Raw genomic sequence first — 25,943 nt, 5'->3', positions numbered from 1 at the left:
AGTGCCGCCATAAGTTAATAAGCAAACTATGATTTTACAAGCGGATTCGTTTTTTGTAGACATTTGGGTCGTTGGTGACTCGCTACTGAGACGGGCAGGTGAATTCACGCGCAGAAAGGGGCTCTCCTAATTTGGGACTCGAGACAGGAATTGCTTGGCAAAGCGTGGGTGGTCTCCGTTGGGAAGGTTTTAGGAAGGTCATCGAAACATTCGTGATACTATGCGCTGCACCTAAGGTAGTCGTTCTGCATTTGGGGGGTAATGACGTCACAACCTGCCCGTTAACGAAAATTTTTAATACAATGGCACGGGAAATACGCTATCTACGATCGGCATTCCCAAAAACTGTTATCATATGGGTAGACATTGCAGACCGGTTACAATGGCGTAACCCCGGTAACCTCACGCCGCGACAAATAAGCGATAAGCGTAAGCGAGTCAATAGGTTCGGCCGTAATCGGTTGAAAAAGTCTGGGCCATACGATGTTTTGTCAGTAGACATCGACATTGGCACGCCGGGGTTTTTCGCCGACGACGGCGTGCACCTTTCGGCCGTAGGTAACGCGATGTACCTTGATGCGTTAGGTGACCTGTTAAAAAAGTATATATAAGTTGTTATGAAAAATCAGTAATGCCCCAAAATTTTGGCGGATAAATTTCTAGTAATTAAAATTTAATTGTGGCGGAAAATTCTTGCGGCGGGCGAACAACACAACTTAGTGCCAAATAAATCATTAAAATAAAATAAAATAACATGTATACATAATTCAGGGTCTGCGATTGTTAGCTCCTGTGGGCAGTGGAACCTCCAAAAGGGGTTCGATAAGCACGCTCGCGGAGATGGGATCGCACACCAATCTTTTCAAGTCTGTGTTATTACGCCATGCGGGAAATTGTCTTTGTGTGTCAGCCCATTACTGTGTTCATACGTTACGTCTGCTAGGCTTACATGCAGGTGCTCGTGCTGTGGTTCACGAGCCAGTCATGTGTTAAGCCGGTTTATATGTGTGATGTCAGGTGCTCATTCTGTGGTTCATGAGCCAGTATATGTGTACCCAGGCTTGCATGTGGCGGCAAGTGTGTCAGCCCATTCAAAACATGTGTCAAGCAAGGGAAACGTTATTTCAATGTGTATGTCGTGTTAAGTACCGCATGGCTATACTTTTACGTCGGGCACTTCTTTAACGTCGTACAAAACTAAAAGCGTTCGCTTACCGTAGGGGAGTTCCGTCACTTCTGATGCGACCATACGTCAATACATTTTAACAATTTTACTTATATCATGCTAAGAAGCAATCTAAGACACGGATAATAAATACAAAGAAAAGTGTTTGCAAGTGTTGTTGAATTTATTGTAATCCGTCAATAAATGTTGTTTTTTCTTTAAAAAATGGCAATAAAGTAAATTGAATTTTCGTATTTCTTATGCATTTCAAAAAGATCTATCGATGACCATTTTCAGCGATTTTTAAAACTCGGCTACACATGACCCTATTATTTTCTGACCCTCTATTCTTCTGGCGTAAAATTAGAAACCACTTTCACGCCAATGGTTGTCAGACAGTCGTTGAAACCTGGATGTGTGGGCTTTATGAGCACTTCCAACTCATGAACCCGACATGTCAGTCTTTGAGCCCAGATGCTGAGCGCATTGAGATACATGATTGGATGCATAATTATTGAAGATGGATGCCACACACTTTTTTCAGAAAACTTGCCCTGGCAGACAAAAGTTAAATGAAAGGACTTACACTACTGCTTTCAAGTTTTTGAACCATTGAATGATCATGGCTTCAAGTCCGCCCCATTTGTAAAGTGAATGTTAAATTAAATTCAACATCTATCATGTTATAAAAGAACTAACTGCAACCATCAGCGTTTGAGCATATAATTTGACGTATAACCAGGAACTAACTACTGAAAGGGAGGGCGTATACAGGCCTTGTTTACATTGATTTCCACAAAACCGACCAATTAAATCGTAGCTGTAGATTACACTTGTAGGAACAGCACCGTGACAACCGACTCTCTTAAAAATGCAAAATAGATTCATTTTTAAAGCTGCACTCTCGCAGATTCAACGATTTGACAACTTTTTTTTATTTATTGTCTTGGAATTAGCCAATATTTGCTTAAATATCTGCAAACCAGTGATATAAGAATGCTAACAAAAGATCAGATCGCAGATTTTCATATTTACGTCCAAAAATTAATGTTTAATGGCTAAAAGCCTTAAAAACAGTTTAAGAAAAACGCAGAAAATATTAATATTGAAACTAAAGTATACAAATCAGCGATTTAATTTTTTGTCAGCAGTCTTATATGATTGGTTTAGATGCTTAGTCAAATAAATTAGCTGGTTCCAAGGCAAAAAATATCAAAGTTGCCAAAATATTCAATCTGTGATAGTGCAGGTTTAAAGCCGCTTTTGGAAGGTAAAAATATACCATTTCTTCCGGGAAAAAAAGAATTACGATCATGATTTTTAACACTGATTGACAAGGAACTATTATTAAGTTTATTTGCTAAAAGTGTGAAGTCTCAATTTTAAGATTATCAACATACATTATCATAAGTACGAATTTGAAATTCTACAAGAAATTTCATCCAATAAGAGTACGGATATGACAAGTGTTTTGGGACTCTCCAGTAAAAATTTGACATAATAGGTCTCCATTTTGTAGAGTTGATGCAATTCAACATGTTTCACCCAGCACATTTAAGAAAAAAAACAGCATTTTCAAACAATGAAAACGTCTTCCTTGTGTAAAAATATCAGAATATTCACAGTTTACGTAAAAGTAGAGTCCTGCAATTTTTGTTTTTCTTAAATTAGTATTTAAAATTCAATTTTGTCTAATGGAAAGGCATTTTATTCAAATATGTATTGCAGTTTATCGGCATTAATTGTTCAATATGACTTTAACCTGATCAGTCAACTGTTTTAATCATTTTCATTATTTAGTATTTTTGCCCATGCACAGGGGTGATATGGTGTGGAGATTTTAACATGTTTGGGTGTGTTTAAGTATCTGAAATTGTATCAACCAATGAAGTGACGCGCCTGCTCCATTTTTTTTCGTAAATTAGTTCTATTGTCCTTATACAAATACTTAAAAAGCAAAACAAACTCCATTACATGTAAGGTTTACTTATAATACATAGTATTAAATATAAACATAATTCATAAACTCAACAATAGCAGTACTATTGGAAAAGTAGAAAAGACGAAACAGGCTACCACGATAACATTATTGACTATTGACGAATACAACGAAACAAAATAGTAATGCATGGCTCAAAATGTATGCTGCCTAAAAATCACCTGATCACCCACCCTGTAATATGCTGTAGTTAGTAATCGTCCGTATGAGTGAGAATTTTTTTACTTTTTCACGATAATGATGTTTTTAATATATATTTTTTGATATTATTTGTTTTATAATTACTATTATAAAACTTTATTTTTTGCTATGTTTTAAAGCAAGCTAAGGCTGACATACCATAAAGACAAGTGCGCTGCGGACGTACATCTGTTCATTATAGTCCATAAGGGGCATAGCTTGAGCCTTATTAAAGCTGCTCGCTCACAAATTGAGTTTTGATAAAAAATAGTTTTTGCTTCAGAATCGGCTGATTTTGGTATCAATGTCTTCAATTTAGTCATAAAATAACTCACAATAATAGAGATCTCTGTTGTTTGGGAAACTGTCAAAAAATCCTTTTTTTCTTAAAACACTAGTATCAAATTTAGCCATTTAGTGTCAATTCTTAAATGTTAATATGAAAAACTGTGATCTGGGGAAGTATTAAAAAAAAAAATATCGAGTCATTTCCTAAATTAAGTCAATTTCTTCAATTCTTCATAGGCAAATTTAAAGAAATGAATTCTTGTTTTTAACATTAAAGTGTGTTTATTACAATAAGGATAATGGAAATAATGTATCTTGGAAATTCTTTATATTTTATTTCATATGACTAAAGAGATACTAAAATTAGGAAAGTGACTTAAGATAGTTTATGAATATCATCCCTGATCTTTTGTCAGCAATTTTACATCACTTGTTTCCAAGACAAAACATTAAAAAGTTCTCAAAACAGTCAATCTGTGAGAGTGCAGCTTTAAAGGAATATTTATAAGCCTTGCTCCACATCTAAACATTCTCACTGATAATATTTATACATTTTTTTAAGAATATCATGAATTATTATAAAGTAATGGCAAACATAATATTTTGCACGACTTTTTCAAACTATCAAGGGGATAACTTGACAATTCTTGACTTAACTAACAAGTTTACCAAGTTTCATGGGAATGTCTTGGATGGTCATTAAGCTATGGCCAAGTTAAAGTTTTGGCAAAACTTTTTCAAACTATCAAGGGACATAACTCAACAATAATTAAAGCCAGAGTTATGGGCCATGCTGTACGTGTGTATATTGTCTAAAAGTAGCATGTGTACCAAGTTTTAAATCAAATAAATTGAACGGTTTTGGAGTTCAGGCAATGATTATAATTTGTGCACAATTACACTGACGAGGCTGAATACACCGAGGCTGGAATATAACTCAACTTGTTGTGTTTTAAAGAACAGACGAGCAAACAGTTATTACGGTCAAAGCAATCAAAACAAATCTTTCAAAACCACCAAATTCCATAAAAGCATAACAATGAATACTGGACAAAGTCATTTTAAGTTAAAGATAGTAAATACTTTCTGAAAAGTCATTCTATTTTCTGCCCTTTTTCTACGTTGAGTTTTTTTGAAATCTAGAATTGGTCATCATTCAACAATTCAAATACATGTTTGATCTCCCATTTTGAAAACAATAATCAATTAACAAATATTCTGAAACCCTAAATCATGTAAATTACTTGTGTGATGCACATATAATTTCATTATTTCTATTAGGCCAATAACTGACAGTACATGTAGGAGCATGTAACTGGCATATTAACAAATGTATCAGCTTCAAAATTTTCAAACTGCTATTTGTTCATGTAAGAAATACATTTCACAAAATATTAGTTCATTACAATTAATATTTGAATCCATTTAAATTTTTACCTGTACAAAAAAATGTAAAATTCAACATATTTTTGATAACTATTTTTTCTAATACATCATCAAAGTCTTAAATGTTTGCATGATTTGCTGGCACAAAGTTACCCAATCTCTCTGATTTTGTCCTTCAAACATTCATATCTCCATAGTTGTTGTTCCATTCCACATATTTGTTCAACGACTCAATGTTCACACTTCTGCGTATTTTCTTCAATGAATCCAGGAAGTCGGCCATTTTGATTCCTCTGACTTGGTTTGCATGTACCTCTTTGACCTCCGTAAGGGAGAGCTCTGAAAATAGATGGTTGAGTTTTAAGGGTAAAACAGAACCACAAAATAAGACCTGGATTACATTGGCAGAGTGGTTAGTGGATCAGACTCTGGATCAGAGGTTCCCACTCATCACTTGAAACTCTGTTGTTGATTTGGACAGGGATTGGTTATTACCAAGAAATGGCAAACGGATTTAAATCAATGGCAGAGTGGTTAGCGGATCAGACTCTGGATCAGAGAGTCCCGCTCACCGCTTGAAACTCTGTTGTTGATTCGGACAGGGATTGGTTATCACCAAGAAATGGCAAACAGATTTAAATCATATGATCATAGCAAAAGTAAAAGTTTACTTTTTTATCGCTATAAAAGCTCTACAGAGCTCTACAGAGCTTATATCATTTGTTCATCATTGTGAAATAAAAATGATCATATCTTAAGCTTCATTGAAGAAAGTGAGAACATTACTCATTCTTTGTATGCAGACACATGTATAATAAGTAGCTCATTTAAGCACAAAACCATGCAATCTTTTTTAAGATGGGTCTACATATAATTCACCTGATTCAAGACAAGCAGAATTAAAACTAAACTCCTTTTCGATGTATGATTCTAGGCTTGGGCTCCAGACTAATCGTAATCATTGCCCTTGGCAGCTGAAAGACTGAACCATTTCAAATTTGACTACTAAGAAGCCATTTTGAAGGCTTTCCTCATATCAAATTTGTAGCATACTGGATTGTCATTACTAACAGCATATAATGCTGCACTCTCTCAGATTTACTATTATGACAAGTTATAAATTAGGCTAATTTCGCATAATTATCTGAAAACCAGTGGTATAAGACTGCTTATAAAAGATCAGAACACAGTACTTAATTTTACGCTCGTAAATTGATGTTTGATGACTCAAAGAATTACTTACAGTTTAAAAAAAATGAAAATTTGAGATCGGTTCTATTGTGTGTTATCCTGTATGACTGATATGAAAACACTGATGCGAAAATCAGCTGATTCTGAGACAAAAAAACAAAAGGTTACCAAATCGGCACACCTGTGAGAGTGCAGCTTTAAAAGATCAAACAAAATCAACAAGAAATCTCCTGGACCAATCACATCCCTGTTACGTTACCTCTGATTGGTCCCAAGGCAGCATCTTTAGCAAGGCCGTTTAAATCACTGCCAGAGTAGCCCTCGGTTAACCTGTAAAAGTGCAATTACAAGAAACATTTTTTTTAATTATAAGTAATATATTTATCTTATTTGTGAGGGTAGTGCATCTTCCAATGTATTGCCCCTACAGGAGACGTTAGTTTAAACTTATTTACAATTGTAAAACAAGTTTTTATTACAAAATTATATTTGTCATTTTGGTGGCAGGATGTTACACGAGAGTGTGGTCTTAAGTTGTGGGGGGTAACCGGAGTACCCGGTGAAAACCCACTTGTCTGGCTTGGTGATCACAAACCAAACTTACATGTCCAGACAAGCGAAAAACTATAGTGTATTTAAACCAAGTTCATACTTAGCAAGGTGATCTAGCTCCCGCCCCGTGAGAGGGTTGTTGTGTTTGGCCAGTAGGTGGCGTAGCAGTAGCAGTCTTGTACCCTGATTCGGCATGCTCACGTACACTCGCTTGCTGAATCTCCTGTGGGGGAATATATGGCTTACATTATAAAAGTGTCAGGTTGTAAATACTTATTTCAGCTACATTGTAGTTCCTCTTTCACTTCTCATCAAGCTGTAATATCTATCACATTTTAAATTTGGCAACACTGTTATTCTCTTTCAGGCAGTTGCTTTTTTTAACCGCAAGTGAAACAAAAATGTTATTAAGTGCATCAGAATTATTGTTTAATACTTCCTTTGTATCACTATGTATTTGTAAATTAAGTCTAAAATGACTCTTAGCACCATCACATATTACAATGGACACTGACCTTAGTACGGCATCATCCAGCTCCTGTGGTCGGTTTGTGGCCCCCATGATCAGCACTTTGTCATCAGACGACCCAGCAACCTGCAGTAACACATACTTTAAGTCAGTAACATTGTAACAGGTTAATTGGTTTATTTGTGATGTCACTATTTCTTTTATCAAATTTTCATAAAAACCTCTCAGTATTTGCTGGAAAAGCCTTTGCTGTGCAAGGGAGATAACCAGGTATTTTTCAAGGAATATTAAATCAATAGTGTTGCATGTACATGTATATGGATTTTAAATCCAGTACTTTATTGTTTAATCGGCTAGTTACATTGTTAGGTGATGTAGATTCATTTAAGTTAATTATGTTTTTTGGATATGATATTTCTGTGGAATGATTCAGAATTTCCTATTTATCCATGTATACATTGAAGTATAGGGATAAACAAAATTCTTATAAAATTTGAGAGAAAATTCCTGAGGATTCTTGTAGTATGTTGTTGAACAATCTTATTTGGTAAATAAGGACAAACTTCCCCTACCATTTTGTCTTTTGGGTAAAACTAAAGTTTCTACAAAAGTTTCACCAGTGCTTGTACATTTTCAAAATCTTAGATTTAATTAAAATATTCTGTAAGGATTTTAACCTTTTGTGGCAATTATTCTTAACAAGTTGTTGGATTTTAAAAAGTGCTCATAAGGTGTGTTCAATTTTCATAAGTCAATACCAGTGACCAGTGAAGACATTCAGCATTTGACACTAACTCTCGGTATCCCAAGTCCACCAAATGTCATAGCGTGACGCCATAACCTCAAGGTCAGTTGTCCTGGTTTGACACCATAAATTGATGGCAGAAAATAATTTAGGAACCGAAAATATATGTTTTCTTTTTAAGAAGACACTTATAGAACTGTTAGACACTAAAATAATAAAATAAAGAATTCAAAAGCTTTCTTAAACATACTTAATGATTGTGAAATTCTTGGTGATACAGGTATAGACTGCTTAAAAAAACTATAATCACATGAAAATTTAGTACTGCAACAAGGTGAAATTAGCAATTTTTCAGACAGCTAACTTTATGAAGATGTACGATTTTAATTCTTGCTTCAGGATCCTGGGAAATATCGTTATTGTCTAGCCCACTTTTACTTTTGGACTTAGGGCAAGATCTTTTATTCTACTTTTGTAAAACTATTAATAAACCAATTTTGTTGTCTTTAAAGTTTGACCCAGGTTTCTCTTTCTCTGTTGCGTTTGGTGGTCGTTACAATTGATTTAGTTAAATTACCAGTATAACTTTTAGATTCAGCTTTAAAATAATAGCAAAATTGTAATTTTACTCAGATATTGCACACAAAACAACATAGCCGAAAATCTAACAGTTATCCAAGAATTAACGTGTGCAATTGTAAACATTAGTATGATAAAAGTACATGAAGGTACCTACCCCATCAAACTGAACAAGGAATTCAGTCTTGAGTCGACGGCTGGCATCATTTTCTCCCTCCTTCCGCTCACACAGCAGTGAGTCTACTTCATCTGTAATCAGAGCAATTCAATGTATAACGTAACTCTATCACACACACACACACATGTACAGATCTGGGGCCATTTTCAATAACTAACTTGGAACCAAAGTTTAGTTTAAAAGTGGAATCTGAGTGTTTTGATTGAACCAGAAAATAAAACTGGCCAACAGAATAAATAAAATCACTAATGCATATCTAAGAATAAGTGTGTTTTGATTGGACTGTAAAAAATTCTGGACAATAGACTGAATGGAATCCTTGAGGCATATCTAAGAATAAGTGTGTTTTGATTGGACTGTACAAATAACTGGCCAATAGTCTGAATGTAATCACTGAGGTATATGTAAGAATAAGTGTGTTTTGATTGGACTGTAAAAATAACTGGCCAATAGACTGAATGGAATCATTGAGGCGTGTTTAAGGATAAAAATTATATTGACTTTTGCCCCTTGCCCCAATTTCTAGAAACTTCTTGAGCTTTACAGGCTTGAGTAGCTCATTTCCATCAGCCAAAAAACACACTTAAATTTGATTTTGATAAATGAAAAATGGTTTAATGTGTTAATCATAAAGACAATTCCTATGTCAAGCCTAAAATCTCTTAAATCTCTGAAGAGGTTAATGTTATGCAAATTATACAATAAAAAAAAGTGGGCAGTATTTTAAAACATTTTTATCAATGTCCTCAGTGATGCCATTCAGTCCTTTGGTCATTTATTTTTACAGTCCAATCAAAACACTTTGTTTCTAAACTTAAAACATGAAGACTTCATAACAAAATTGGGGAATATTTTTAGTCAATATCAGAGAATATGAAATTTCATTTTTATGTGCAAATCATCAAAATTCAGAGTATTCATTTATAAGAATTTTGTCATCGGGAAGAAGTCTCAATGTCTTTGCCCAGAACAATGACTGGCTAGAATAATTTGAACCAATCCACCAGGTCAATGTGTTTGTCAATTAAAATTAGTTTATTTTTCGGTCAAGTATTTGTACAACTTATGCTAGTATCTGTTACTCAATTCTAGGAATTTTAAATGTGTCTAATATGTTAAAAATGTTCCATTATGCTCATATCATTGAAATATTGGATATTTTCACCTTTGATTTCAGTTTAAACATAAAGCAAAATTAATATGGAAACTAACATATTTATCTGAAAGCATTTTTGGCCCTTTGTATATGTGGTCTTACCGTAGATTACAATATAACATTACTGCCAATATTGCAATGAAATGATTTGCACATTGAATACCATAAAATATCTCAATGGCTTTGATAACATACCCATGAAGACAACAGCTGGCTGTAACTCTTTGGCGACAGCAAACAAGGCTCTAACTAGTTTCTCCCCCTCACCGACCTGTAAAAAAATTAACATGGCATCATTCCATCCATCTAAGAATTATATTAAGTGCAGCAGCAACCGTTTTGAGGTTATATTTTCAAATATAATGTTAATATTAGGGCTATTCCAGTAAAAAATATATACCCATGGGGGGAAGGCAATTATTTAAATAATAAATAGGTGGGTCTCTTTTTTCGCTAGTTTTGACCCCACAAGGGTAAATTTGCTTCTATAGGGGGATGGCATAATGTAAAAGGGCCTTCCCACCAGGGGTTATATGTTTAAATGGAATAGCCCTTATTCAAAACTGCAGTCTTACCCATTTGGAGGTGAGGCTCGAGGCACTGATGTTGAAGAAGGTGGCGTTGGACTCGTTGGCTACGGCCTTCGCAAGCATGGTTTTTCCGTTCCCTGGCGGACCGAACAGCAACAGGCCGCGCGCTGGTGCTCGCAGACCAGTAAACAACTGAAATACAATGGAATGAAATTGCTTATACCTATTTGTTACACAATTTTTATACAGCAAAACAAAATGTCAGCATATCGTTGCGTTTAAAATGATTTGATTGGTTAGTATTTATTATTGGATGAATGCTGACCAATCATTATCGTAGAAACATATTTGGATAACTTTGACGAAACCAAAAACTTAACTGGTTTTATTTGGCTGCTGAAAGCTGTGTGAAGCACTCTTTAGTCTGTTTTCTGGATATAAACCAGAACTTGTGTCCTTCTTGAGAGGGTGTTAGAAAGTACACCTAGTTTGGAATCAAACCTACACCCTCTTGAGCGAGAGGCAGCACCTAAATTGCTTAACAACTCTAACTCTGGTAGAGATCATAACCTACAACCTCTTGAGCGAGAGGCAGCACCTAAATTGCTTAACAACTCTAACTCTGGTAGAGATCATAACCTACAACCTCTTGAGCGAGAGGCAGCACCTAAATTGCTTAACAACTCTAACCCTGGTAGAGATCATAACCTACAACTTCTTGAGCGAGAGGCTGCACCTAAATTGCTTAACAACTCTAACCCTGGTAGAGATCATAACCTACAACCTCTTGAGCGAGAGGCAGCACCTAAATTGCTTAACAACTCTAGCCCTGGTAGAGATCAAAACCTACAATATCTTGAGTGAGAGGCGGCACCTAAATTGCTTAACAACTCTAGCCCTGGTAGAGATCATAACCTACAACCTCTTGAGCGAGAGGCTGCACCTAAATTGCTTAACAACTCTAACCCTGGTAGAGATTATAACCTACAACCTCTTGAGCGAGAGGCGGCACCTAAATTGCTTAACAACTCTAACCCTGGTAGAGATCATAACCTACAACCTCTTGAGCGAGAGGCGGCACCAAAATTGCTTAACAACTCTAACCCTGGTAGAGATCATAACCTACAATCTCTTGAGTGAGAGGCGGCACCTAAATTGCTAAACAACTCTCACCTTGGTAGAGATCATAACCTACAATCTCTTGAGTGAGAGGCGGCACCTAAATTGCTTAACAACTCTAACCCTGGTAGAGATCATAACCTACAATCTCTTGAGCGAGAGGCAGCAATTAAATTGCTTAACAACTCTAACCCTGGTAGAGATCATAACCTACAACCTCTTGAGCGAGAGGCAGCACCTAAATTGCTTAACAACTCTAACCCTGGTAGAGATCATAACCTACAACCTCTTGAGCGAGAGGCAGCACCTAAATTGCTTAACAACTCTAACCCTGGTAGAGATCATAACCTACAACCTCTTGAGCGAGAGGCAGCACCTAAATTGCTTAACAACTCTAACCCTGGTAGAGATCATAACCTACAACCCCTTGAGCGAGAGGCAGCACCTAAATAGCTTAACAACTGTTACCCTGGTAGAGATCATAACCTACAACCTCTTGAGCGAGAGGCAGCACCTAAATTGCTTAACAACTGTAACCCTGGTAGAGATCATAACCTACAACCTCTTGAGCGAGAGGCAGCACCTAAATTGCTTAACAACTCTAACTCTGGTAGAGATCATAACCTACAACCTCTTGAGCGAGAGGCAGCACCTAAATTGCTTAACAACTCTAACTCTGGTAGAGATCATAACCTACAACCTCTTGAGCTAGAGGCAGCACCTAAATTGCTTAACAACTCTAACCCTGGTAGAGATCATAACCTACAACCTCTTGAGCGAGAGGCGGCACCTAAATTGCTTAACAACTCTAGCCCTGGTAGAGATCATAACCTACAACCTCTTGAGCGAGAGGCTGCACCTAAATTGCTTAACAACTCTAACCCTGGTAGAGATTATAACCTACAACCTCTTGAGCGAGAGGCTGCACCTAAATTGCTTAACAACTCTAACCCTGGTAGAGATCATAACCTACAACCTCTTGAGCGAGAGGCGGCACCAAAATTGCTTAACAACTCTAACCCTGGTAGAGATCATAACCTACAATCTCTTGAGTGAGAGGCAGCACCTAAATTGCTAAACAACTCTCACCTTGGTAGAGATCATAACCTACAATCTCTTGAGTGAGAGGCGGCACCTAAATTGCTTAACAACTCTAACCCTGGTAGAGATCATAACCTACAATCTCTTGAGCGAGAGGCAGCATCTAAATTGCTTAACAACTGTAACCCTGGTAGAGATCATAACCTACAACCTCTTGAGCGAGAGGCAGCATCTAAATTGCTTAACAACTCTAACCCTGGTAGAGATCATAACCTACAACCTCTTGAGTGAGAGGCGGCAACTAAATTGCTAAACAACTCTCACCCTGGTAGAGATCACAACCTACAACCTCTTGAGTGAGAGGCGGACACCTATACCACTAGAGAACTCTGTCACATTTATGTGATGTTTAGGTAGGTTTACCTCTGGTCTGAGAGCTGGTAGAATGACTATCTCTTGTAGGGCTTGCTTGGCTGTCTCCTGACCGGCTATAATTTACAAACATATATTAACATTATTTGGAACATTTATTCCCTATTTTCAATTAAAGTTTTTTTTATCATTCAAGAGCCATTTCTAATGCCCTTAAAATCATTGTTAATGTCACAAAAAATATTGGGTTATAGAAAACCATTCTCATTCTTCAGAGGTTCGATCGTGATAAAATCTAACTCAGGTGAAAGGTACGTAACCCTGGTGAACAAGAATGTAGAAAACATATGTACGATTTCTTTTTTTCAGGTAAAAACTATGAAACTTGTTTTACCAAGAAATGTAGAAACATGGAAATCACACAATTGGACTTCTGTGAATAATAATGTGATTTCAAAACAGGAGTGCTGCAGAGTGAATGATAAAAATCATCTTTTCTTCCCAGGCATACAAGGGGCATAACTCGACAATTATTTAAGCTAGAGTAAAAGTCCTTGCTACACATGTGCATATTTGGGCCATCTGATCAATGCGAGTTTTTGTATGATCGTTTTTTCGAATCAATATTTCTTAGTACCGGTAGTTTTAAAATCAATTTAGAACCCAAGATTTTATTTACAGGTTCAACTCAATATGTTATGGAAATTCCTGATCTTAAAACTGCAAAAAATGAACCAATCTATGCGTTAATATCTGGAAACCAGTGATATAATGGTGGTGACAAAATATCAGATAGCATTTTTTAATATTAACGTTCGAAATAGAGTTTTATGGCTAATCCAAAAATGAATTTATCAGCATAAAACATCAATTTTCTAACGTAAATATGAAGGCTAGGATCTGATTTTTTGTCAGCAGTCTTGTAGCACTGGTTTCCAGACATTCACGAAAAAATTTCCTCATTCCAAGGCAAATAAAAAAGTTGTCAAAACGGTCAATCTGTGAGAGTGCAGCTTTAACATATTTTGCTGTAGGCACATTGATAGGATTGCCCCCAATATCTCTGGAAACATGTGTAGCAAGATTTTTCACTCATGGCTAAGATTAAATCTTTCGCTCAACAACGCCACTGACAACAGCACCATGACTATAACAATATCCCCACTTTTTTTCTTTAAAAAACAGTCTGAGTTCAGCTAATGAAGGTAACACTCAAAAAAATAGGGATGACTGAATTAGGACTGTACCTATATCCTGGAATGCTACAGCGGGTCCCGAGTCAATAATCTCATTTAGGATGGTCTCGGCTAGCTTCTTATCAACCCCTTTAAGCTTCAGTGATTTAGGGTCCCTTCCCCGTCGCTCAGCAGTACCCTGCAAGTTCAACAACATATATTATTTTATGCTTTCCAGAAAATTATAGAGATTTATCAGTAAAATAAAAATGATGTTTGAAACAGTGAAATAACAATTTGATATTCTTCATATTTGAAATTTTAGCCCGGTTTCACTATCCAATAAAACATCATCCCACACAGGACTGGGACACAATTTCAACATTGTTTTTGTTCCATACAATTTGACCATTTTTTTTTTGAAAAACTGCAATAAACTGTCATTTCAAATCCTTTTTAGGCATATAATTTATAAAAATAATCAACATGTGACTCTACCCTTGTATTGAATATATTCTTACGATCAGATGTTACACTGTTTTATATCTCTTGTATTTTTACTTATATCATATTAATTCTATATATGTTATATCTGTAATATATAAGGCACTAGACAGCAGATGTTAGTTACGATGCAAGAAAAACAGAAAATAGTCAAAACTTTCATAAAATTGATATCATTGTGTACAACGCTGTGAATCAACTTACTAATGTATTACATCATTTCCATTATGTATATTTTGCAGTTTTTGCTTATTTTTCCCATTTCAATTTTAATTGGTCTGTCTACCACGTAAATGACTGAAACAAATTTTTTCTTAAATGTAAGATCCAATTGCATTGCCTTTTACATTGTACATGGAATTTAGAGAAAAAGACAGTTAGTGTTGACTGGACTTAAATATTAAAAAATATGTATTCACACAACGTCATCGTCATTAACAATAAAAAGGGATCCTCCTACCTTCGTAGAGTTTTGCCTGTAAGGGCCCCTCCCAGGAGAGTTGTTGGCTGGTTGACCATCGAGGCCCCTCCTGTAAGGGTGGGGTGAGCTGGAGGGGGAGCCCCTGGGGGAGGAATCACCGCTTCCCCGTCGGGGGGTAGTACCAAAGTTACGTGGAAGCGTGTTTGACTTGTGGACACCAATAGGTTGCTTCATTTTCAGAGGCTTGTTGGTAACTGAAAAACAGGTTTTAGACACCATTAAGCAAATAAAGGAAGCAAACTTTTTTCCCGGTTATGCATCTAAAAAAACCTTACATTCTAACTATTTCACCAAACCAAAATGCAGAAAAAAATACACTTTTAAGTATTAAAAAGATATTCTGGTTTTAGTGGGGACCAACCTATACCCTGTACAGTCAAGGAAAAATAGGAAAACTTACAACAAAACCATACGCTCACAAGAATTTATACACAAATATAAGGATAACTTAACCTTTAATTCTTTTGTTAAAAAGCATTACTAATGCTATTCAAAATCGTGGACAATATTTGAGAATATAATATCATTTGTTGAAGGGTTCCAGCCGTCAGTATCTTAGTTTTTTAATTCCTTACAATTTGCCATACTTTCATTTGGTCATACAATAAAAAGCATGAGCAAGTCCCTTTAAGGAAACATTATCTGACCATTTATGCTCTCAACAAAAGGTGACTGGAATAACCAGACAAACAGGAGCCAAGAGGAACAAACACTGAATCCCTGTCTGGTTGTTCTGACAAAAAAAAAGTGGAAAAATTCAACAAATATAAAAAAATAATAATTATTGGATTGCTGCACATGTGCGTATTGTCTCCATGGCAACCAAGTTTTATTTGAATAGGTTGAGATATTTTTGAATTATGTCCAACGTTACAGCTTTTGCACGCCGTTATGGTGCCAACGACACCAAGGTTATAACAATACCAAGACATTTTTTCTTCACATAAACAGACAAGCTAAAACTACAAAACCAACATGAGTAGAAAATAAAATATGGTTACATAGCAAGCGTATGGAGAGTCGATCAAAGCAATACAAACCCATTGCATTTGGCTGCTGGCACCTCGGTGCATTTGGATTTGTTATCACATTTGGTTTGGGTATCACAGTTTGTCTGGAAGGTTTCACATGACGTGGGTTTTGTACTGCATGCTGTTTCACGCCATTGGGGCTTTGTACTGCCCCCTTATCCCCAATGCCAGTGGCCCCTCTTCGCTGTCTTACAGTTATATTAGGGGATACAGGGGAGGCCCCTGCTAATCTGGGGTCAGTGTGGGTTGCCCCTCTTAAGTCAATCCCTGAAGGACCGGGGCCATATAATCCACTGTCCGGACTTCCTTTTGCATCACTTGCAAATCTCTGTTCTTCTTGCAAAAGTTTGTCTATCAGAAAGAAAAGTGACAACACTGATGAACATAAATAAGAGGCTACAGAAAACAAGCAACGAATACACATTTAAAACACAATTCAGTATTAAAAACACTGGAAGCAAAATAATGGGAAAAAACATTAAGCAATTTGCATACAAAAAACTGTAAACAATCGTGATGAAATGCAAATAATGAATCATGGAATTCTACAAAAGTTGTCAGGGATTTCACCAAATGTGACAGAAGCGGCCAGACATAATTCCTGAAATATGGTGAAGATAGATTTTTAATTATTATAGGTTACTGAGTTAGAAGGTGATCCAATATGGGATATACGGGGCAAAGGAAACCATTTTGGGTGAGAGTGAACTTACCCCGTAACATATATATATCACATTGATAACCTATTTACATTGATCAATGTTGCATTTTTTAACCAGAATCAGAAAAGATATTCCATTTTGGCACGATAAAGATTAGTGACGCAGAATGGAAAATTATGGGGTCACCGCATGACCAGTCCTGGACCAACGGCATTGCATCATTTAAATTTGAGGAGTGCTATAAGTATATATATAATAATCATGCTGAACAAGCATAATTTTACATACAATCAATTGTTTTTATCTTTTTTAAAAAAATCCTTGGTTTGTAATACAGTATATTTTGAAACAATAAGCTGGAAAGGTCAAAACAGACTTTTTATTACCGGTAATTTGCAATTTAAAATGTAAATCTGATTTCTGACACTTGCCCAGTATTCGTCAGAACTTATTGATCTCATGATATAGTTGAACCCTTCTTGATAAGATTGCGGCAATATTATGATTTTCACCTCGCAGGACTAATACCGTCATCCATGGACCTTACACTATTTTTGTCCTTATAAATTCCTTTTCATCATCCCATATAAAGTCAGGTCCGATAAGGTTTTTAATTAAATGCAATCTCACTTACTACTAAAATTAGTGCTGACATTGAGTTTTAAAAAATTTACTTTTTTATATACAATTTATGTTTTCTGAAATGATTATCTGACAGACCAAATCTTGAGGGACTTCTCATTTAAGAAATGTTAATGAATGCCACTACGTTGTGGGGACAAACCACATGTAGTAAAACATCCCTTTTGTAAGAGATATTAAAACCCCCAATTCAGAATGTACTTAAAGCATGTACAGGTATTTTGAGAGCCACACACTTGCGAACTGCATATAATCCTTCTTAAATGATGATTAAATGCTACTTACAGCGCACTGCTTGGCCATATTTAACATTTAAAGCTGTAGGCTTAAGGAAAACAATGACCCCTTTTAAAGGTCTAAGCTGAATAAGGGTTAGGGTGAAGGGTGAGGATATCACAAAGCATTGCTCTTTTAACTAACCATTCCAATATGTGTGGACGTCTAAGCTCCCTTTTGGATAAAATGACCCTTAAAACATGAATACTTAAAAATTGAACAGGGAAAAATAAAGGCAATTATATAATAAAACTTTTTACAATTCGAAAATGAGAGTTTTTATTTTTTTTATTATCCACATCTTGTATTTGGAACAATATGGTACAACACACAAACCAACCAAAGGTTTTTTTACGAAAGGATTCCCTTAATTAAAAGAAATGATTTTGTAAAACTATTACAGATGGTTTTATCAAAATTGTGTATTATTATTGGCATGTGTGTGCAAAATGCAGAAGAAAGACCTTACTGTACAGGAAACCAGGCCTCTTATTCAATGAATTATTAAGTGTTTGTCGACAGAAACATTTTTCATCTAATAACAATATCATACAGTATAATGAAGTTTTGCTGTCTTTTTTAAGTCTCAAAATCAGACTCAAGTCGTTATTGAATATTGAACCAGGGCTGAGGCGAAAACAGATTTCACATAGTGAACTTAGATTAAATTTGAATTTTTTTACGCTTCTGGGGCCATATTCATGATCGGACCAAAATTTAACTTAAATTTAAGATCAGTACAAGTGCTTTCATTGGCCAATGAAAATACTTGATTGATAAACTGAAAGGAATCAATGAGGCATGTCTAAGGATAAGGATAATATATATATTTGAAATGGGTCCTGAGGTTGTATGTAACAAACAACATAGATTGAACTTAAGTTTTGGATTAGAATTTAGATTGGCCTGTATATTTAGCTGACCAATTGGCTGAATGGAATAAATAAGGCATGTCTAGGATAAGATCAATTTACTGAATACTGGCCCTTGTATGGACAGCTTACCCAGCACTGAAAGCCTATCCTGGGCCATGGTCAGGTTGGTCAACATCTTCCCCTGTAGTCGCTGAGCACGCTCCCACGCCTCACCTGTGGTCAAGAACACAACATGTTTACAACACGCCAATATATTGAGTGTGTTTTTACCGAAACAAACATAAAAAATTAAACTAAAAACAACAGTCCCTTTTATAAACAGATCTGATTTCAATTTTGAGAGACAGAGTCAATCTGATGGCCATACATCTTAAAATTGTTAAATATTTTCCACTTTTAGGAGTTTTGGGACTTTCAAATGGAATTATTTCACATTTCACAAAATAACTCTGTCACTTGAGTCAACTCTGTTAATTGGTGCTTTAGCCGAGGTTCACAATGTGTGCCGAGGGTAGACAAGATGCACTGTTGCACTCAGGGAGACAGTATTTATTTTATAATACCCAACAAACTTTATTTATTTATTTTAAAATCAGTCATTTTCGGGAATTGATGTGAACCTCGCCGTTGCTTGTTGTCTGATACCAAAATATTAGCTAAGTGCCTAAACGGCACAGACCAAACAGTAAAAGGTAAATCATGACGTCAGCAGGTAACAATGCGGGTTAAGAGTGAAATGTGTTGCCCACTGAGGTTTACTAAATGTTGTATAGGGAATAAGAGTGAGGTATACTTATACTAAATATCTCTTTAAGGTATGAAATTGTTCCAAAGATTCTTCAAGAGATGGCCCAAAGATTCGCTAGAAAAACAGGGAGAGGACACCAAGACCAACAACATTTATGCCTCATTCCGGTAAACAGCATTACCTTGTCCCTTCAGTTCCACTGCTATGCCTTTCTGCAGCTCAGCAATGCCTTTCTTGTACAACTCTACAGCTACATCCTTGCGACCTGAAGATTGGGAAGAGAAAATGTATACATATTCTTACAGACAGTAAATGGAAGAATAAACCTGAATTGGTACACAAGTGCTTGGCATCTACATTTTAACAAGCCGTTGACCAGAACTCATAAGCATTTCGACCAGAACTCATAAAGCATTTCGACCAGAACTCATAAAGCATTTCGACCAGAACTCATAAAGCATTTCGACCAGAACTCATAAAGCATTTCGACCAGAACTCATAAAGCATTTCCTAACTTAAGTTATTTTCCTTATTTAAGTATGTCACTTTAATCTCACTTTAATATCATATAATACAGTTGATCATTTCTGATATAAAATGTACTGGGTACTTCATTTTCAATGACTTATTGAAAATTCATACTTTTAAGCTAAAAACATTAGTAAGTAAGTCTTACCCTTTTCTTTTGAATTAAGGTAATCAGCTTATGTTAGGAAATGACTTAAGATGTTTTATGAGTATTATGTGCTATTATAATGTACGACTTTAATGCAAGGAATTTCTTATCTTCATAGAAATAATACATTTTTCAGATGGAGCTGCATAAAATTGACTAACTTTAAATAATTAATATCTGAACAACTTACCTAAAGGTACATGTATGATGCCAAGACTTGCATATAAATAAGTATGGAATTCACTAAAAAGTTTTATTTATTGTGTTACAGGGCTGCAACAATTTATGCTGGTATACCAACCATTAATAATACCAGTATAATGTCTGAAGTTAGCCACAGTATGATTTTCATCATACTTGTATATATATGGAAATATGCTTCATATAGAGAAAATTTCTTATAGAACAGTCCAAAATAAGAAAAATCATTGAAATTTATGCAAATTGCCTGCTTCATGTATTGTTTTACCTATGCCAACCTAAAACAAGGAAATATTAGACATCAGAAAGACACAATGGTGGCCAGCAACTCGTAAGATTACCGGTATAAGATTTCCAACACCATTCTGAACCAGATTTGTATTTCTAAATAATTATGTTCATTGGTCATTGTTGCAGCTCTCTTGTGTTAGAATTTAAGAGAGCAAGCAAAGATCAGGAAATAATGAGGAAACCAATACCAAGGATAAGACTATAACAGATCATAACAGCAGAACAAACATCATGGTCTTACTCAGCTGTAGGAAGAGAAATCAATGAGAAAATTGTGAGACAATTATGAAATATTAACCATACTCATATGGATAGATAGCTTGCCAATATCAGACTGAAATGTGCTGAGGTAGTTGATGATTATCTGACATGCTGCACATGGCAACAAAGAACATCAATGATAATAACCACAATACACCAGAATGACCTTGAATCTCGTTGTCAGTCGGTGATTATCCGCAGGATGTTCATAGCATCCAACACCGAAATGTTGTCACAACCAATTTGTGTGTATGTGTGTTTGTAACTGACACATCCTTGACAAAACATGCTGTTTTCCCCTTCTTTCTGGGCATGAGGGGCATAAATGACAGTTCCAACATCAGATACTGGGTACATTACAACATTTAGCTCACTACATCCATGATAATTTCCTCGGGCCAAACTCAACTCTGACTGACATGTTTTCCTTCACTATTTAGCAATGAATAATACATTTTGGCAACTATTTTAAGATTTTCTAAAAAGAAAATAGTCTGATTTATTTATAAGCAAACAAAAATTCTGCAAAGAAATAAACATAAATGTCTGTTTAAAGTGCTCCTTCCCAGTATTAATAAAACAAATTTCCTTAATTTTAGTATATCATTGGTCATAAATGTCTTAAAACTTGACAATAATATTTTTTTTAACTTGACTAGGGTTAGGAAAAAACAATATTTTATGAATACTGACCCACATATTTAGCAGGTGCAAAATTGCACATAATGGCAGCTTGCCAGGCACACATAAATGATTTTCTGATATATTGAGATATTTTATCAACAGTAATTATAACTTGCATGGCAGTAGTTCTGGTTATTCGCTCATGATTGCTGGACGAATTCTGATTAAATTATCAAGAAGGCGTTCTTTTCTGCATGTTTTTCAGCTGGCTGTATGCGCATCCACAATTGCTAGTTTAGTAAAGCAAAACTTCTCATCAAATATTGCATATTCTTATTAGACAACTCTAACATCTTGTTTTTGTCTATGACAAGTATAAGAAGGGTCTGCCCCCTGCCTAATAAGGGCTGACCCCCCTCCCTGCCCCCCATGAGACACACATGTGCACCTTTTTGCCTTCACAGAATCAAATGCTTCTGATATGCAAATATTCTTCTGTTTTATTAAGAAAATTTATTATTATAACTACAGGTTCATACAAACTTTCCATATTTAGCTGATAAAACATAAAACCCAATGTTTTCAATCAAAATCAATATGAACATCGTTAAATAAAGATTGTACATGTGTAGATAGATAGACTAAGAGATAGATATCTTTTATTCCTCCAAGTTGGAGAGCAAATCTAAGACTAAATATATTAAGAAAACCCAAAAGAAAATCTGCAAGCCAACATAAACTGCATCAAAGGAGTTGACTGAGCTGACATGACTGTATTCATTTTTCCCAAAGTACTGTTGAAACATGCATGATCAATTCTCATATATCTTAGGTCAGGCCCCCCAAAAATGGTTTGGATAGGGTAACATCCTTTTCAAAAACAGGTAAGGTAGGAAGGCTTTTTCGTTAGGCTTTATGTACGAATGTTATTGTCATCATTGGAGCTTGGTTTTAAAGTAAACTTCTGCATAAAGCTTTAAAGGTTTTAAGTTAAATATTAAAACACACACTTAAAAATATGTGTAAAAAAACAACATATGCATATTTTTACAAACTGACTATAAAAGCGGCAGTGTCAGCACCTATTCTGTAGGTAGGGTCAGGTAAACCAGACCAAATGTTGTTTGTTTTTTTTTGCCTTACCAAGTTAAACATGAATACCTTTCATGGCCTCATCAATTTTGGAGTTTGGTTTAACTCTGACATAACAGTTTTGAAGTCACAGCTTCTAAGAGGGGCACTGATGCTGATGAAGGTATTACCACATTATATAGCATTACTGTTAACTATCTCATGTGTTCTTTTATTAAATATTGGTCTCCATGAGGGCAGAAGGGTGCTACTGAAAAGACAGGGTGCAACGACCTTCCATAATAACCCTTCAGCTAAAACCCTACTACCATGGCATATCAGGCAAGGCTTGGACCAGGGGTATAGCTAGATCATTTGAATGTTACACCGCATCTATGGAGTTAATGAATTAAACCCCCCTACTTTGAACTGTTGTCCCAACCTTTGACCGTACTTATTTATTCCTCTATTCCAAGGGACGCCTGCAATGCCCTGCATCACCGCTAATGTAAGCCCCTGTAAACACCTATGTTCACAACTTATGACCATTAAGTAGAATATTGGTTTGGTGGAATCCAAAACATTCCAATTACTGTCTCTTTCAGAATAATAGGGTGTAAAAAAATGTTTGTTTCAACTTAAACCTGACAGAACCTAATTTTTCCTTCCGACCCTGCACTTATTTATTGATATAGTGTGGATTCTTTTTCGTAATTTCGTAAAAAATATACATATATATATATATATATATATTTCAGTGAACATTTAAAATTTTACCATTTCATATTTAAAACTTTCTACAATAGTGATATAGCGTGATATAGGCGACGGTTTGGTACAGAATGATGAATCCCAGCTCTTAAAATAAAGAATCGAACAAAAAAGGTTATGTCTACCGTAACAGTACCCTATTATTTTTGGAGACCAAGATTTATTCATTTTTGGCCTATATTAATGATATCTTCAATTTCAACTGTTATCATGGTACATGTAATATAGTAGTCTAACCAATCCGACATAGTTTCAGGATTCTAATGACCGCTTTACATCTAAACAGAGGCACGATGGTTCAAAATTTGAAGACTGTAAAACCACAATGTTTGTGTATAATTCTCTATTTCAAATAATACAGTAAATATTTTCAAACCTGATTGAATATTATATTTCTAGAATTAATGTGTTTCTGGATGTTATCTGATTAAAAATTGTGTCTGTTGCATGCATATCGACATAAAGTGTTGTCTGCAACCTCTCATTGCACTGAAACAACATAAATGATGTACTTTTTGCTATGTTTGTTCGATAATAAAATATATATTCGGCAAAATATTATTTTGGGGTGCAAATATCAGTGATTATAATCTCAAATCCCACCAAAAAGCCTCAAAAGAAGTAGAGACTTTTCAAATGCTCACTACTAACATAAAAATAAATTAACCCAGAATTATAAGTATAGATTGTTTCTAAAAATTCATTTTCTTCCAGCATATCTTTAATTGTATAAACCAAACATCTAAACAAAAACACCTTCACACAGACCTGTCCATTCTTTCATTTCTAATATAAATTTTTCAATTTTCTTTTTTCACTTTCTGAGTTTTTTTCTTAAAAAACATTTAGTCAAGGGGTCAATGAAGTGTTATTTCAATTTGAATGTTTTGAAGCTACTCTTATTGCAAATATTGAGACAAATAATAACTAAGCTGCAATCATTATGACTATGGACACAATAAGTCTGCCAGGGCGAGTGCTCTATCAACTCAGCTAATGGGCTGCTAAAACACCTGTAAAGTAATGATACAGTGACAGACTCCCCTGCTAAGTTGGAATTCTTCCGAGAATTTTCAGGCAAGAGAACAAGGTTAACATGATCTTGAAGAAACCAAAAGTATGCATTCATGTATCCCTATTGGGGGCCATATATCTCGGGGTGACAAAATGTGCAGTCAGACGTAGGCTCGACCCCAGGGTGCCTCATTTACAGATAGAGTGCTCTACAGAGCTACTGTGTCGCTTACACACCTTCTCAGCACCTGTATGCATGTAGGTAACCATCACATGACACAAAAATCATGAAGACTTGCGTCTTTTAATATATAGTTTTCAGACATTCTGAGCTATAAGTCTCTTACATGTTGAAATATCCCACTCAGATTATTCTACAATATCATTTGAATTACAAACCACTGTCTTCCTCGTCAATCTTGAGAGCTTTCGAGATGTATTCGAAAGCCTTTCTGTGGTGGTGTTTCTGCATAGCGAGTGCCGGATCTGCAGGACCCGGACTTCTTTGCGCACGGGAAGTCATTGTGACACCAGTCTCTGCATCCCTTTGGCAACGATAGCCAGTCCTCTGAGCTCTGTTAGTCAGAGCACTGGTTCTACATCCAAGATATTCAAAAACAACCCAAAGTTGAAACGCAATTGTTCTAAGCAAAGAGAAAATCAGCAGCAGTGGCCCAGCAAGAAATCTGAAATTTCGACGGTGAAAAGCAGTATGATCTGTTGGCTGAGGTTTGGATTTGTTTTCAGGTCTCCTACGCCCCCAAGTCCTCCCAAAACCTTTGCGATTCATCTTCTTGACGAGCCGCCATCTCTACAATATTCACATTTCATTTACATGGAACCCGTTTTAAGAAGATAGATGAACTTTTTTCGCAGACAGACCGGGAACCACTCTGTTTGTATTAGTCATGCGGATTGTTGCGCCTTTTTTCGTTACACGAAAACATCCGAGAAATCCGCTTGCAAAGTGACGTCATGTGGAAAATCCCAATTATGATTGGCCGTGAAATCAAATATACATGTACAGTATACTTCATTCATTGTTGACAAATTCGTCGGAGTGAACAGGTGAAAATGGATAATATTAATGAAACAAATGGAAAGCGAAAAAGAGGACTCGAATTTCAAGACTTTGATGAGAATGGGGAAAGGGTGAAAAGTTTGCAACAGATATGCAGAGCAACAGTGCTTTCAACAGTCACTCTAAATCGGGTGAAAAATGTCAACAATCTTGGGTTGCCAAATTTATTGAAAAATTACCTGTCGTCTTTCAACATTCCAGAGGACTTCGATTTGGACGGATTTTACATTGATTATCACTGCAATTTTCCAAACCATGTACATCACCGAGTGCATCAGATTCATCCAGGAAAGTGCTTAATAGATGGTGCTAAAGTACTGATCAAATCTCAACTGCTGAACGAAACATGTCGCACTTGTGAGACCTCGGGGAGATGTGTTATGGATTCCAGCAAAGATCGCGCCGTGTGGCAACATATGAGACACACGAACCTCATGACATGTCTCATGTCCATCCACGACCCTATTTCAGACAGATTGTGTCTTGTGTTCGAATTTCCAGGGATTACTCTGCAGGATTTTATTTTCCGCATGTTTCTTGCCAAAAGTAGCGTTCCTGAGTTGATATCGTGGCAAGTCTTATCAAAACTAGCCTCAGTCTTAATATTTT

General features: G+C 35.8%; 1 protein-coding gene across 1 annotated transcript; it reads right to left on the bottom strand.

The window, feature by feature from the left end:
- Positions 1 to 2,321: 2,321 nt before the first annotated feature.
- Positions 2,322 to 25,093, bottom strand: LOC128209308 (spastin-like). Its single transcript, XM_052913290.1, has 14 exons — positions 24,653 to 25,093; positions 19,526 to 19,609; positions 18,726 to 18,809; positions 16,151 to 16,492; positions 15,090 to 15,304; positions 14,198 to 14,324; positions 13,002 to 13,066; positions 10,464 to 10,610; positions 10,084 to 10,159; positions 8,712 to 8,803; positions 7,277 to 7,356; positions 6,862 to 6,984; positions 6,469 to 6,539; positions 2,322 to 5,357 (listed from the first exon to the last, which is right to left on the bottom strand). Exons 1-14 carry the CDS (start codon positions 25,041 to 25,043, stop codon positions 5,194 to 5,196), a joined length of 2,061 nt encoding a protein of 686 aa, XP_052769250.1. The 5' UTR covers positions 25,044 to 25,093; the 3' UTR covers positions 2,322 to 5,193.
- Between the last annotated feature and the right edge of the window lie 850 nt (positions 25,094 to 25,943).

Source organism: Mya arenaria, chromosome 11, assembly GCF_026914265.1.
Source record: "Mya arenaria isolate MELC-2E11 chromosome 11, ASM2691426v1".
Lineage (NCBI taxonomy): Eukaryota > Metazoa > Mollusca > Bivalvia > Myida > Myidae > Mya > Mya arenaria.
Note: the sequence above shows the minus strand (reverse complement) of the source record. Positions and strands in the feature narration are given on the sequence as shown.

What these genes read in the sequence shown, in the direction of transcription:
- LOC128209308 (XM_052913290.1), bottom strand. Translation starts at nt 25,043, where the DNA reads ATGAATCGCAAAGGTTTTGGGAGGACTTGGGGGCGTAGGAGACCTGAA. An exon ending in ACAGGCAAAACTCTACGAAG is followed by an intron (nt 14,325 to 15,089) that starts GTAGGAGGATCC and finishes TTGAACTTGCAG; the next exon opens with GGTACTGCTGAGCGACGGGG. An exon ending in TCCTTGTTCAGTTTGATGGG is followed by an intron (nt 7,357 to 8,711) that starts GTAGGTACCTTC and finishes GTGTTACTGCAG; the next exon opens with GTTGCTGGGTCGTCTGATGA.